Source organism: Leucopleurus acutus (genome assembly GCF_964270905.1).
Source record: "Leucopleurus acutus genome assembly, chromosome: 1".
NCBI lineage: Eukaryota > Metazoa > Chordata > Mammalia > Artiodactyla > Delphinidae > Leucopleurus > Leucopleurus acutus.
The window spans coordinates 165,898,344-165,914,445 of NC_139142.1; the positions used below are offsets into that span (position 1 = coordinate 165,898,344).

General features: G+C 41.1%; 1 protein-coding gene across 1 annotated transcript in view; it reads left to right on the forward strand.

Moving 5' to 3' along the window:
* TICRR (TOPBP1 interacting checkpoint and replication regulator) overlaps positions 1–16,102 on the forward strand; it is a gene marked incomplete at both ends in the record, with an annotated part of 48,546 nt that overhangs the window by 27,940 nt on the left and 4,504 nt on the right. Inside the window, 4 exons of the mRNA XM_082850982.1 lie at positions 11,929–12,019; positions 13,037–13,098; positions 14,511–14,642; positions 15,259–15,416. Coding sequence (XP_082707108.1) covers positions 11,929–12,019; positions 13,037–13,098; positions 14,511–14,642; positions 15,259–15,416 — 443 coding nt within the window. The remainder of the gene's footprint in view (positions 1–11,928; positions 12,020–13,036; positions 13,099–14,510; positions 14,643–15,258; positions 15,417–16,102) is intronic.

A 16,102-nucleotide genomic window follows, 5' to 3' on the forward strand; every position in this document is an offset into this window, starting at 1 on the left:
AATAGTTTGATAGTTTCTGGCCTTACATTTAGGTCTTTAATCCATTTTGAGCTTATTTTTGTGTATGGTGTTAGGGAGTGATCTAATCTCATACTTTTACATGTACCTGTCCAGTTTTCCCAGCACCACTTATTGAAGAGGCTGTCGTTTCTCCACTGTACATTCTTGCCTCCTTTATCAAAGATAAGGTGACCATATGTGCATGGGTTTATCTCTGGGCTTTCTATCCTGTTCCATTGATTTATCTTTCTGTTTTTGTGCCAGTACCATACTGCCTTGATTACTGTAGCTTTGTAGTATAGTCTGAAGTCAGGGAGCCTGATTTCTCCAGCTCCGTTTTTCGTTCTCAAGATTGCTTTGGCTATTCGGGGTCTTTTGTGTTTCCATACAAATTGTGAAATTTTTTGTTCTAGTTCTGTGAAAAATGCCAGTGGTAGTTTGATAGGGATTGCATTGAATCTGAAGGTTAGGTTGTTTATTCAAGATGTTTTCTGTTTCTTAAGGTGGGCTTGTATTGCTATAAACTTCCCTCTTAGAACTGCTTTTGCTGCATCCCATAGGTTTTGGGTCGTCGTGTCTCCATTTGTTTCTAGATATTTTTTGATTTCGTCTTTGATTTCTTCAGTGATCACTTTGTATTGTTTAGCCTCTATGTGTTTGTAGTTTTTCCAGATCTTTTCCTGTAATTGATATCTAACCTCATAGTGTTGTGGTCGGAAAAGATACTTGATACAATTTCAATTTTCTTAAATTTACCAAGGCTTGATTTGTGACCCAAGATATGATCTATCCTGGAGAATGTTCCATGAGCACTTGAGAAAAATGTGTATTCTGTTGTTTTTGGATGTAGTGTCCTATAAATATCAATTAAGTCCATCTTGTTTAATGTATCATTTAAAGCTTGTGTTTCCTTATTTACTTTCGTTTTGGATGATCTGTCCATTGGTGAAATTGGGGTGTTAAAGTCCCCTACTATGAATGTGTTACTGTCGATTTCCCCTTTTGTGGCTGTTAGTATTTGCCTTATGTATTGAGGTGCTCCTATGTTGGGTGCATAAATATTTATAATTGTTATATCTTCTTTTTGGATCGATCCCTTGATCATTATGTAGTGCCCTTCTTTGTCTCTTCTAATAGTCTTTATTTTAGAGTCTATTTTGTCTGATATGAGAATTGCTCTTCCAGCTTTCTTTTGGTTTCCATTTGCATGGAACATCTTTTTCCATCCCCTTACTTTCAGTCTGTATGTGTCTCTAGGTTTGAAGTGGGTCTCTTGTAGATAGCATATATATGGGTCTTGTTTTTGTATCCATTCAGCCAATCTGTGTCTTTTGGTGGGAGCATTTAGTCCATTTACATTTAAGGTAATTATCGATATGTATGTTCCTATTCCCATTTTCTAAATTGTTTTGGGTTCATTATTGTAGGTCTTTTCCTTCTCTTGTGTTTCTTGCCTAGAGAAGTTCCTTTAGCATTTGTTGTAAAGCTGGTTTGGTGGTGCTGAACTCTCTCAGCTTTTGCTTGTCTTTAAAGGTTTTAATTTCTCCGTCAAATCTGAATGAGATCCTTGCTGGGTAGAGTAATCTTGGTTGCAGGTTTTTCTCCTTCATCACTTTAAATATGTCCTGCCACTCTCTTCTGGCTTGTAGAGTTTCTGCTGAAAGATCAGCTGTTAACCTTATGGGGATTCCCTTGTGTGTTATTTGTTGTTTTTCCCTTGCTGCTTTTAATATGCTTTCCTTGTATTTAATTTTTGACAGTTTGATTAATATGTGTCTTGGCGTATTTCTCCTTGGATTTATCCTGTATGGGACTCTCTGTGCTTCCTGTACTTGATTAACTATTTCCTTTCCCATATTAAGGAAGTTTTTAACTATTATCTCTTCAAATATTTTCTCATTCCCTTTCTTTTTCTCTTCTTCTTCTGGGACCCCTATAATTCGAATGTTGGTGCATTTAATGTTGTCCCAGAGGTCTCTGAGACTGTCCTCAGTTCTTTTCATTCTTTTTTCTTTATTCTGCTCTGCAGTAGTAATTTCCACTATTTTATCTTTCAGGTCACTTATCCATTCTTCTGCCTCAGTTATTCTGCTATTGATCCCATCTAGAGTATCTTTAATTTCATTTATTGTGTTGTTCAACGTTGTTTGTTTCATCTTTAGTTCTTCTAGGTCCTTGTTAAATGTTTTCTTGCATTTTGTCTATTCTATTTCCAAGATTTTGGATCATCTTTACTATCATTATTCTGAATTCTTTTTCAGGTAGACTGCCTATTTCCTCTTCATTTGTTAGGTCTGGTGGGTTTTTATCTTGCTCCTTCATCTGTGGTGTGTTTTTCTGTCTTCTCATTTTGCTTATCTTACTGTGTTTGGGGTCTCCGTTTTGCAGGCTGCAGGTTCGTAGTTCCCGTTGTTTTTGGTGTCTGTCCCCAGTGGCTAAGGTTGGTTCAGTGGGTTAGGTAGGCTTCCTGGTGGAGGGGACTAATGCCTGTGTTCTGGTGGAAGAGGCTGGATCTTTTCTCTCTGGTGGGCAGGTCCACGTCTGGTGGTGTGTTTTGCAGTGTCTGTGGACTTATTATGATTTTAGGCAGCCTCTCTGCTAATGGGTGGGGTTGTGTTCCTGTTTTGCTAGTTGTTTGGCATAGGGTGCCCAGCACTGTAGCTTGCTGGTCGTTGAGTGAAGCTGGGTGCTGGCATTGAGATGGAGATCTCTGGGAGATTTTTGCCGTTTGATATTATGTGGAGCTGGGAGGTCTCTTGTTGACCAGTGTCCTGAAGTTGTCTCTCCCACCTCAGAGGCACAGCACTGACTCCTGCCTGCAGCACCAAGAGCCTTTCATCCACACGGTTCAGAATAAGAGGGAGAAAAAGTAGAGAGAAAGAATTAGTAGAAGTAGGAAGAAAGAAAGGAAGGAAGGAAGGAAGAAGGAAAGAAAGAAAGGAGAGAGGGAGGGAGGGACGGACGGTGGGAGGAAGGAGGGAAGGAAAAAAGAAAGAAAGAAGATAAAGTAAAATATAATAAAGTTATTAAATTAAAAATAATAATTAAGGAAAAAAATTTTAAAAACCGGATGGATAGAACCTTAGGACAAATGGTGGAAGCAAAGCTATACAGACAAAATCTCATACAGAAGCATACACATACACACTCACAAAAAGAGGAAAAGGGGAAAAAATCATAAATCTTGCTCCCAAAGTCCACCTCCTCAATTGGGAATGATTCGTTGTCTATTCATGTATTCCACAGATGCAGGGTACATCAAGTTGATTGTGGAGCTTCAATCCGCTGCTTCTGAGGCTGCTGGGAGAGATTTCCCTTTCTCTTCTTTGTTCTCACAGCTCCCAGGGGCTCAGCTTTGGATTTGGCCCCCCCTCTGTATGTAGGTTGCCAGAGGGCGTCTGTTTTTCGTTCAGACAGGACGGGGTTAAAGGAGCCGCTGATTCGGGGGCTCTGGCTCACTTAGGCTGGGGGGGAGGGAGGGGCACGGAGTGCGGGGCGGGCCTGCGGCGGCAGAGGCCAGCGTGATGTTGCACCAGCCTGAGGCTCGCCGTGCGTTCTCCCGGGGAAGTTGTCCCTGGATCCCGGGAACCTGGCAGTGGCGGGCTGCACAGGCTCCCCGGAAGAGGGGTGTGGATAGTGACCTGTGCTCGCACACAGCCTTCAACAAAATCCTTAGCGTCTAATGCCCGTCTCTGGGGACCGCGTTGATAGCCGCGGCTCGTGCCCGTCTCTGGAGCTCCTTTAAGCAGCGCTCTTAATCCCCTCTCCTCACGCACCAGGAAACAAAGAGGGAAGAAAAAGTCTCTTGCCTCTTCGCCAGCTCTAGACCTTTTCCCGGACTCCCTCCTGGCTAGACGTGGCGCACTAACTGTGTTCACGCCGCTAACCCCAGTCCTCTCCCTGCACTCCGACAGAAGCCCGAGCCTCAGCTCGCAGCCCCGGCGGGTGAGCAGACAATCCTCTCGGGCTGGTGAGTGCCGGTCGGCACCAATCCTCTGTGTGGGAATCTCCCTGCTTTGCCCTCCGCACCCCTGTTGCTGCGCTCTCCTCCGCGGCTCCAAAGCTCCCCGCCTCCGCCACCCGCAGTCTCTGCCCGTGAAGGGGCTTCCTAGTGTGTGGAAACCTTTCCTGCTTCACAGCTCCCTCCCACTGGTGGAGGTCCCACCCCTATTCTTTTGTCTCTGTTTTTTCTTTTGCCCTACCAAGGTACGTGGGGAGTTTCTTGCCTTTTGGGATGTCTGGGGTCTTCTGCCAGCGTTCAGTAGGTGTTCTGTAGGAGTTGTTCCACGTGTAGATGTATTTCTGGTGTATCTGGCTCCTAACTGCTGGTGGTTTATGCTATCCTTGAAGTTCCTTGTCTTATAGATGTATTACTTCAATCTTCACTTCTGTCTTCACATGGCTTTCCACTTTGTGTCTGTGTGTTTCAAATATCTCTCTTCTTTCTCTTACTAGGATCCCCCCAGTTCTTTTTAAATGTTAGGTAGAATTCAGCAGTGAAGCCATCTAGTCCTGGGTATTTTTTGGAAGTTTTTTGATAACAGTTTCATTTTTTTTTTTACTTGTTATAGGTTTATTCAGATTTTCTATTGCTTAGTCTGTTTTCAGTTGTTTGTCTTTCTAGGAATTTGTCCATTTCATCTAGGTTTTCTAATTTGCTGCTATGCAATTGTTTGTAGTATTACCTAATAGTCCTTTTTTATTTCTGTAAGTTTGGTAGTTTTATTCTCTCTTTCATAGTTGTTTGAGTGTTCTGTATTTTTTCTTTGTCAATCTAGCTAAAGGTTTGTTAACTTAAAGATCTTTTCAAAGAGCCAACTTTTGGTTTCATTGATTTTTCTATTATTTTTCTACTCTTGATTTCATTTACTTCCTGTGTAATCTTTATTTTTTCCTTCCCTCTACTTGCTTTGATGTTAGTTTGATCTTTTTCAGTTTTTTTAAGATTAAGGTTTTGTTATTGATTTTTTAAAATACATGCTTTTTTTTAATTTACATCACTCACTGAACAGTTTATCACCACTGTCCTTTTTTTTTTTTTTTGCGATACGCGGGCCTCTCACTGTTGTGGCCTCTCCCGTTGCGGAGCACAGGCTCCGGACGCGCAGGCTCAGCGGCCATGGCTCACGGGCCCAGCCGCTCCGCGGCATGTGGGATCTTCCCGGACCAGGGCACGAACCCACGTCCCCTGCATCGGCAGGCGGAATCTCAACCACTGCGCCACCAGGAAAGCCCCACCACTGTCCTTTTTTTAAAATTTTTAATTTTATATTGGAGTATAGTTGATTTACAATGTTGTGTTAGTTTCAGGTGTACAGCAAAGTGATTCAGTTACACATTATCATATAGCCATTCTTTTTCAGACTCTTTTTCCCATATAGGTTATTACAGAATATGGAATAGAGTTCTTTGTGCTCTACAGTAGAAGCTTGTTGATTATCTGTTTTATATATAGTAGTGTATATATGTTAATTCCCAATTCCTAATTACCCCCACCTTTCCCCTTTGGTAACCATAAGTTTGTTTTCAAAGTCTGAGTCTGTGTCTGTTTTGTAAATGAGTTCATTTGATCATTTTTTTTAGATTCCACATATAAGTTAAATCATATTTGTCTTTCTCTGACTTCACTTAGTATGATAATCTCTAGGTCCATCCATGTTGCTGCAAATTGCATTATTTCATTCTTTTTTATGGCTAATATTCCATTGTATATATGTACCATGTCTTCTTTATCCTTTCCTCTGCCGATGAACATTTAGGTTGCTTCCATGTCTTGGCTGTTGTAAATAGTGCTGCAGTGAATATTGGGGTGCATGTATCTTTTCGAATTATGGCTTTTTCCAGATATATATGCCCAGGAGTGGGATTGCTGGATCATATGGTAGTTCTATTTTTAGTTTTTAAAGGAACCTCCATACTGTTCCCCATAGTGGTTTAGGTACCAATGTAAATGTACCAGTTTACTTTCCCAACAACAGTGTAGGAGGGTTCCAGGCTTCTTTTTTGTTTTTGTTTTTGACCACGCTGCATGGCTTGTGGGATCTTAGTTCCCTGACTAGGGATCGAACCCGTGGCCCCTGCAATGGAAGTGTGGAGTCCTTACCACTGGACTGCCAGGGAATTTCCCCAGACTTCTTTTTTAATACAGCTTTTTACAGGTACAAATTCCCCTCTAAGCGCTGCTTTAGCTTCATCCTGTAAGTTTTGGTATGTTGTGTTTTCAATTTCATCATCTCAAAATATTTTCTAATTTCCCTTGTGATTTTTTTCTTTGGTCCTTTGGCTATTTAGGAGGGTGTAAATTTTCACATGTTTGTTAATTTCACAAATTTCTGTTATTAGTTTCTAATTTCATACCATTGTAGTTGAAGAACATACTTTGTATGATTTTGGTCTTTTTAAATTTTTTGAGACTTGTTTTATGGCCTAACATTTGACCTGTTCTGGCGAATGTTCTGTGTGTACTTGAGAAGAACGTGTGTTCTGCTCTTGGGTAGAATGCCTATAGATGTCTGTTATGCCTAGTCGGTTTATGGTGTTCAAGTCTTCTGTTTTCTTTTTGATCTTCTGTATAGACGTTCTATCATTGAAATCAGGGTATTAAAGTCTCCAAGTATTATTGTTGACTTATCTATTTTTTTCTTCCTTCAATTCTGTCAGTTTCACGCTTCATAGAGTTTGGGGCCCTGTTGTTAGTTGCGTGTATATGTTTATAATTGTATCACTTAATGGATTGAATTTTTTAAATCAACATGATGAACTTTGTCTTTTGAACCTTTTTTGACTTAAAATCTATTTTGACAGTAATATAGCCATGCGAGCTCTCTTTTGCATACAATATCTTTTTCTGTCCTTTTACTTTCAACCTCTTTGTATCTAAAGTGAGCTTATAGACAGGATATAGTTGGATCATATTTTAAAAAATCCATTCTGCCAATTTCTGCCTTTTTTTTTTAACTTTTTTTTTTTTTTTAATTTGGTTGTGCTGGGTCTTAGTTGCAGCTCACCAGCTCCTTAGTTGTGGCACATGGGCTCCTTAGTTATGGCATGCATGTGGGATCTAGTTCCCTGACTAAGGATCAAACCTGGGCTCCCTGCATTGGGAGCACAGTCTTAACCACTGTACCACCAGGGAAGTCCCCAATTTCTGCCTTTTAATTGAAACACTTAATCCATTTACATTTAATGTAGTTACTGATAAGGAAGGACTTCTGCCATTTTCTACTTATTTTTTTATATATCTTATACCTCTTTTGTTCTTTCGTTTCTCTGTTACTGCCATTTTTGTAGCTGATTTGTTTTTTTTTTTTGTAGTATACTGTTTCAATTCCCTTCATCTTTTTTTCTGTATATTTTCTAATTATTTTCTTAGTGTTTACCTTGGAGATTACAATTAACACCTTAAATTTAAACCTGTTGAATAATATGACTTAGTTTCAGTAGTATACACTCTGTTCCTATATATTTCCATCATATTTAGCAAATATGCAACCATTATTTCTCCCGACTTTTTTCTGCCCTTTTCTCTCTTCTCCTTTTTCTTCTAGGACTCCTGGTGTCTGTATATTGTTATGCTTGATGGTGTCTCACAGGTCCCTTAAGCAGGCTTTGTTCATTTTTCTTCATCCTCTTTTCTTTCTGCTCAGATTGGATAATTTTGATTGTCTTATCTTCAAGTTTATTGATTCTTCTGCCTGCTCAAATCTGAGGTTGAACCCCTCTAGTGAACTTTTCATTTCAGTTATTGTACTTTTCAGCTCAAAACTTTCTGTTTGGTTCCTTTATATAATTTCTGTCCCTTTATTGGTATTCTCATTTTATTTATCGTTTTCCTTATTTCTTTTAATTCTTTGTTCTTTTTTTCCTTGAGCTTGTTGAGCATGTTTAGAATATTTTTTTTTTTTTTGCGGTACGCGGGCCTCTCACTGTTGTGGCCTCTCCCATTGCGGAGCACAGGCTCCGGACGCGCAGACTCAGCGGCCATGGCTCACGGGCCCAGCCGCTCCGCTGCACGTGGGATCTTCCCAGACCGGGGCATGAACCCGTGTCCCCTGCATCAGCAGGCGGACTCTCAACCACTGCGCCACCAGGGAAGCCCTAGAATATTTGATTTAACATATTTGACCAGTGATTCCAATGTCTGGGATTTCTCAAGGGTGGTTTCTGTCAAATTCTTTTTTCCTGGACACACTTTCCTGTTTCTTTGTATGCTTTGTAATTCTTTTTTGAGAATTAGATATTCTGAATATTACAGTTGGTTAGCTCTGGAGATAAAATTCTCCCACTTCTGAGGAATTGCTGATCTTTGCTTATTGAGGGCCTGTCCATTTGTGCGTTTTCCAAACTATTTTTTACAAAGCGTGTATTCCTTCTTGTGTGGTCACTGAAGTTTCTGTTCTGTTATCTCCGTGGTTAGCCAGTGACCTGACAAAGATTTCCTTAAGTGTCTGGCTCCAAAAAGGTGTTCCTGGCCCTCTAAATCTTCTGTTAGATGCAGTGGGGGAAAGCTGCTGCAGCCTGAGAGAGCAGAAATCAAGGCGAACGTCTGCACCAGCCCCACAGGACTCCACTCTCCAAAGCACACTGACTGAACCGTATAACCCCAAATTTGGAAGACAGGGTCCCCACTGTCTGCCCTACCACCAGCCAGCTGCTTCTAGAATGTGGGCCGCTGTCCCCACAGCTACAGCAGGGCTGAGCAAAGGAGGCTGGTAGCTGGTTCGTGCACGTCATTTACTTACTAAATATCAGCCTCTCCCTTCATCAGGCACTTCCCTGGTTGTCATAAGTGCCAGTCAGGTTCCAGAGTTCCAAAATAGTTTACTCTGATAATTTTTTTCCCTAGTTTACTAGTTATTTGGGGGGAGGGACCAAACCCTAGAGCTTCCTACTTCCCTGTTTCATGTGATGTCACTTTTTCTGGGGGTTACAATTAAGTATCTTAATTTATCTAGTTGAGGTTAATTTCAGGAGTATACAAAACTTAATTTCAGGAGTATATAAAAACTTTGCTTCTGTATAACTCTGTTTTCTATCCCCTTCGTTGGGCTATATTGTCATACAGATTACATGTTTATGCATTGTATGCCCATCGGTACATTTGTAATCATTGCTTTATCTTTTAACTCAAAGGAGAAAAGAATTACAAACAAAAATACTTTTTTTTTTTTTTTTTTTTGCGGTACGCGGTCTTCTCACTGTTGTGGCCTCTCCCGTTGTGGAGCACAGGCTCCCGACGCACAGGCTCAGCGGCCGTGGCTCACGGGCCCAGCCGCTCCGCGGCATGTGGGATCTTCCCGGACCGGGGCACAAACCCGTGTCCCCTGCATCGGCAGGCGGACTCTCAACCACTGCGTCACCAGGGAAGCCCCAAAAATACTTTTATTCTGTCCTTTGCATTTACTTGTATAGTTGCCTTTACCAGTGCTCTTTAATTCTTCACGTGGATTCATGTTACTCTATAGTGCCCTTTCCTTTCATCCTGAAAGACTCCCTGTAGAACTGACATTACTTTTAGGGCTGGTCTGCTAGTGTCACATTCTCTCAGTGTTGTTTTTTGGGTGTTTCTTTGGAGGTGGAGAGGATGTGCTGATTTCTCCTTCATGTTTGAGTAACAGTTTTAGAGGATATAGAATCCTTGAGTCTTTTTCTTTCAGCACTTTGCCTTTCATCACAATGCCTTTTTGTTATCCTATGTTTCTGATGAGAAATTAGCTGTTAATCTTATTGAGGGTTCCTGGTACATGATGGATCACTGCTTTCTTGATTCTTTCAAGATTCTCTTTTCCCCTTTGGGTTCTAACAGTTTGATTATGATTTGTCTGGTGTGGATCTCTTTGACTTTATCATACTTAGGTTTGTTGAGCTTCTTGGCTACGTAATGTCTGTCGTCAAACATCGGAAGTTTTCAGCCAGTATTTCTTCAAATATTTTTTCTGCCTCTTTCTCTCCTCTTCCTCCAGGACTCCCACTGTGCCTATGTTATTATGCTTGATTGTGTCGTATGGGTGTCTGAGACTGTTCTTTTTTCTTTTTGTCCCTCAGACTGGATAATCTCAATTACTTGTCTTCAATTTGTTGATTCTTTCTTCTGCCACCTCATATCAACTGCTGGGCCCCTCTAATGAGTTTTTCATTTTAGATAGTGTACTTTTCAACTTCAAAATTTCTATTTGGTTCTGTTTTTTAATGATATTTCTCTTTATTGACATTCTCTGTTTGGCAAGTCATCAGGCTCATTCATACATTCCTTTAGTTCTTTAGATACGATTTTTTTTTTCCTTTGGACATATTTCAGATAGCTAATTTAAGGTCTTGGGCTAATAAATTCAGTGTCTGGACTTCCTCAGGGATGCTTTCTGTTGAATGATTTTTTTTTCCCCACTGTGTGTGGGCCATTCTTTCTTGTTTCTTGTCTCATACTTTTTGTTGACAACTGGACATTTTAAATAATGAGTCAACTCTGATGATCAGATTGCCACTGCTCCAGGGCAGGGTTTGTTGTTACCATTACTGCTTTTGTTTGTTTACTTTCCTGAACTAAGTCTTTTAAGTCTGTATTCTGTCATGTGTAGCCACTGAAGTCTCTGCTTGGTTAGCTTAGTGGTCAGCTAAGGGTTGGACAGAGATTTTCTTACATGCCCAGAACCAGTAAGTTTCCCAGCCTTTGCTGAGGGGCCCTATGTGTGCATTGGCTCATGTCTTCAATACTCAGCCAGACATTTTACAACTCTTTCTGTTTTCCAGAGCCTCAAGGTCAGCCAGAGGTGACAGCTAAGGGCCTTCTTGGGTCCATCCTGGGCATGCACACAGCCCTACCACACATGTACTTTTAGGGTCCCAGGAGTGTGTCAGAAGTCAGCAGAGTCCCTTAGGGACATCTCACTCCCCAGTTTTCCCATCTAAACTTTTGGTCAGCTTGTGGTTTGCCCCAAGTGTTATCACCACCTCAGGCAGCTGTGATGTTTACAGTTGCTGCTGATTGTTTTCAGTAAATGCTCCCTGGGAAAAAGTTGTTTGCATTGGATGAGTTCTGAGTCAGGTCAAATAAAGACAGGCCTTGTGAGTGGGATTTTCCAGGGAACCGCCAGACAGGCCAAATAGTTATCTGGGAATGGGGCTTTGGAGGAGCTTGGATCCCATTCTGTTCCATCCAGAGGCTCCTGGGCTGTTGGTTTTCACTGTAATTATGGGCTTTTGGTTCTCAAGGCTACCACAGGCCTAGGGAGAGGAGGTTGGGATTGGGGCAAGTTAAAGTTCCACAAAGCTTGCTATTCTTAATGAGATTCAGCTGCTTTTGTTGAATAAATACTCCCTGGATTGTTCCAAACTGGTTAATTGCCAGAGTTCTGGAAAAATTGATTTTGAATTTTTGCCAGTGTTCTCGTTCCTTTAATGGAGGAGAGTTTTTTTAAGAGGTCCTTACTCCACATTCCTGCTGACATCACTCTTCTTTCTAGTCATTTTTATCTCCCTTAAAACCAGTCCTCCCATGAGTAGCTTGCATACTTACTCTATTGAGAAAACTTATACCAGAGCATAAGTTAGATTTATCGTTATATTAAATATCTTATTGCATGACACATCAGCATTTTCACATGCTTTATTTCATTTAATCATAAATACAAGAACCACCAAGTAGGTGCACAGATGTGTTAGCCCAAATAAATGAGAACTTTTCACTTTTTCAGGAATATTATCTTAAAATTTTATAATATTTTACATTGGCTTATTTATTATTAAACTCTAATAGTGTTGATAAATTGTTATATCATGTTAAATTGAGTCTTATGGTTAGACCTTGGTCCAAAAGACCATTAAGAGCCACTCCGGCTAAACATTAGACCATATTTAAGTTCAAACTGTTCCCTTTGCCTTGCTCTTCCTTCTTGATAAGATTATGTGAAATTTATCCTTTTTACATTTTAGGTTATCGCAAGCTGCTAACCAAGAGTGTGGCCGAGACTCCAGTACATAAGCAAATCTCCAGAAGGCTGCTCCATAGACAGATCAAGGGCAGGTAAATGACATCCTTGTCTATCTTCTTCATACACCTGCACAGCCCTCCTAATCTTATGGGCCATGTTTACCTTCTCATGACCTTTGTGACTCTAGTCTCAACTGTGTTGCTTATAACCAAAGAGCATTCTGTAGATTTTATGGGGTCTGGAGATCCATACAGAATGCACTCTTTGTGTCTTGCCTCTTTCACTTGGCATAATTATTGAGATTTATCCATGTTGCATATATCAGTAGTTCCATTTTATTGCTGAGTAGTATTCCATTTGAATGCATACTGCCTGATTTAAAAATCTATTCATGTGTTGACCTGGGGAAGGAGGGAGTCTCACTGCCAGGCAAGGCTGGAAGTCTGGGATCCCAACTTGGCCTGTGGTGGGACCACAGCTTGCCATGGCACTTGGAGTAGGGCAGTTCTGGTCTGAAAGTTTCTGTCTTGCTTGGCTGCCTCTTTCCTGGTTTTTTGGCTAGGAGAGCTAGCTATCCTTAGGGCAGTTTTCATCTGCACCTCTTGGTGTATCGGGGTTGTCAGGTTGTCGAGCGCCCAATCCAGGAGCTCCGGGGGCTCGCTGCCCTGTCTCTTCTCAGGTCCTAAAGTCCCAAGCCTCTTCTCTCCACCTTTGAGAGTCTTACGCTTCCTTTATATGTAATATCCAGGGTTCTTAGCTGTACATAACAGGGAGAATGGGGAGAAGTGCATCTACTCCTCCTTGTCAAGGCTCCATTTGGACATTATTTGTGTGTGGATTTTACACACTTGTGCATGTTTATCTACAGGGTAAATTGTAAGAAGTGAAATTTGTGGGTCAGAAGGTATACATATTTTTAACTTTATGTTGTCAAACTGCTTTCCAAAAAAAAATATTCTTACCATTTCATTCTTGACAGTAATGTGTGAGAGTGCTTGCCAAAGACCACTTGTGGTCTTTGTTACCTTGTGAGGTGTGAACCTGTAGCTCTTTGACATGCGTCATTTATGAGTGGTGTTGAATAATCCTTGTACTTGCTGTTCCTCAAGGTCCTCTGATCCTGGTCCTGAAATTGACGTTGTTGAAGAGTCCCCGGAAAAAGGAGATGATGGTATTACCTCCTTTTGTTTATTTTTAGGGTTCTCAGTTTTTGTGTTTCCTCTACTTTCTGTGAAAGCTATTCTATACTGGTATTATCGCTCAGCATAGCCTAAGATACTTTACAGACATTATGACAGCTCTGGGCCCACAATGTATATCAATACATATTTACTGGTGAATGGTCTTTTACATAGAATGTACTGAGAGTTTCTGGAGAAGAAATATTTTTATACAAGAGAAATGGGATTCAGAGTGAAAGCTAAACTACTACATTAATATAAAGTGCTGTGGCTTTTTAAAAATATATATATATATTTATTTGTTTGTTTATTTTGGCTGCACTGGGTCTTAGTTGCAGCATGCAGGATCTTTTAGTTGTGGCATGCGGACCCTTAGTTGCGGCATGCGTGCGGGGTCTAGTTCCCCGACCAGGGATTGAACTTGAGTCCCCCTGCATTAGGAGCGTGGAGTCTTACCCACTGGACTACCAGGGAAGTCCCCTGTGGCTTATTTTTAAAGTATACATGATGATGGGGCTTCCCTGGTTGTGCAGTGGTTGAGAGTCTGCCTGCCGATGCAGGGAACATGGGTTCGTGCCCCGGTCTGGGAAGATCCCACGTGCCACAGAGCGGCTAGGCCTGTGAGCCATGGCCGCTGAGCCTGTGCGTCCAGAGCCTGTGCTCGCAACGGGAGAGGCCACAACAGTGAGAGGCCCGCGTACCACACACAAAAAAAAGTATACATGATGAAGGAGGGGTTTCCAAAAACTAACTTCTTTAAATCAAGTAGTTTATGTTTATTGTAGAAAAATTAGAAAACACAGAGAAGCCAAGAATTTAGTTATCACTTGGTAATCCCACAAATTAGAAATAAGTCTGTTGAGGGAGGAGATATGGGGATATATGTACACATATAGCTGATTCACTTTGTTATACAGCAGAAACTAACACAGCATAGTAAAGCAATTATACTCCAATAAATATGTTTTAAAAAAGAGAAAGAAAAGAAATAACTATTAACATTTAGCTTTAATAATACTCTTACAGGTGTTGTTTCTATACAAATATGTGTAACATAAATATGAAAACTCATTTTTTAACAACTCACACTATACAAACCTTTTTTCACTCTACATCATTCTTAAAGGTGGCAGGTTATGAAATTTCTGCAGATTATAGTGGGGGGGTCAGGGTTTTTTTGGTTTTTGGTTTTTGTGGGGGTTTTTTGTTTTTTTTGGTACTTTGTTGGGGCCATGTATCATATCCCTCTTAGCTTTGTCTCACTTCAGAGATCTCAAAGTCAACAGCTTGTCAATTTTCCATCTTGTATGTGGTGTTACATAAATCTTACCCATTTAATATGTGGGGAAGCGTCAAGCTTGCATTTCTTGTCAGAACTAACTGTGATTAGTTCTTGTAGAAGTAAGTTTGAGACGAAGTCCTCGAATCAAGCAGTTGGCATTCAGCAGGAAAAATTCTGGTTCCTTCTACTCTGTGTCTCAACCAAAGTCTCGAAGTATACAACGAGTTCACTCATTCCAGCAAGTCAAGTCAGGTAACAGTGCTTGCCTACCTGTCTTCAGAGGTCCATGCAGATTTGGTAGGAAGTGTTGTTGGGAAAAGAATGAAGTTTGACGTTGGAGAAATAGAATAGGTATAAATATTTGAGGTTCAGAGTGATGACCAGATGAACAATCCATGGCCACCGTTATCAGAGTCATCTGTTTAGATTCCTATGGCTGGCTGTCCACATTATCCTCGTGGGTAATTCATTCATTCAAGAGGAAATTACCTGTAATTTCTACCATATGTTCAGATCCTACAGAAAGGCATCTCCAGGTGGCAGGTGCTGTTTGTCCTTCATTCTTTTATCATTATTAGCTTGGATTATCAGATATGTCTTTTTATATTTGTCTTTGCAAATTAAATTATTGCAGTTGCCTACATCTCCTAACACAGGGACTGGGCTTGATATGCAGTGTTAAAATTCAAGAAGGCAGCAATTATTGGACTGCTGTCATAATTAGGTGGGATCTGCCCCTATTTGCTCTAAAAGAATTATCATCTTTCTCGTATGGACTGGCTGTTTTATGGGTATTTGGTGCGGGAGGCGGGTGGGGGGCGCAGGAGTTGAGAAAGGATGAAATATTGTAACTGTTTTTGACTTGCAGACCAAAGAGAAAATTCTCCAATCCAAAGTATTCGGTCTCCCAAGAGGCTTCTTTTCGGCGCAGTGTCTGAGATGATCAGTCCCTCTGAGAAGGGTTCAGCTCGAATTAAAAGGCCTTCAGGAAACACATTGGATTCTGAAATACCTATAGCTTATCAGGTATAAAATTACGATGATGTTTCAGATAGTATAGTTTGGGGAGCACGTAGTCATGGACAAGGAAAACCACTGAGTCCAGTAGGGAAGAGAAGATAATAACAGAGATTTGAGGTGGTTGGGGTTGACTTGAATGAACGATTATTGGGTGTATGGGGACTTAGGTAGCAGTTGGGCTGAGGCCAAGGTGGCAGGGAGGAGATAGAAAGATCTCGCCCTACTCTCTTGGCTTCATCTTCCATTTATATTGGACACTACGTATATATCCTTCTGAAATGTGCAGTAGCATTCATCTGTTTCTGTTAGATTGCCCACTCGATCCAGTCACCCATGTTAGAAACCTGGGAGTCATCCTGGACTTCCCCCTCTCCTCAGGCCTGGCTACTCAATTAGTCCTGCCCATTTTACTGACAAACTATCTCATACTCATTCCCTCTTCTCCATCCCTGCAGTTCCTGCCCTAGTTCAGTTCTGCCTGGAACACTTCAGTAGCCTCTTCTCTCTCAAATTCATCCTGTCCCCAGAGGTCAGAGGGACCTTTGTGACCCCAGTGGACGCTCCTCTGACCACATCACTTTGCTTGAAGCTCTACCGACTCTTCATCTGTTAAAGCAGGGTTTTCTAAGTTTTCCTAAAATGGAACCCTGTGTTCAAAGATAATAATCTTTGTTTGGAAACCCAAAAACTGC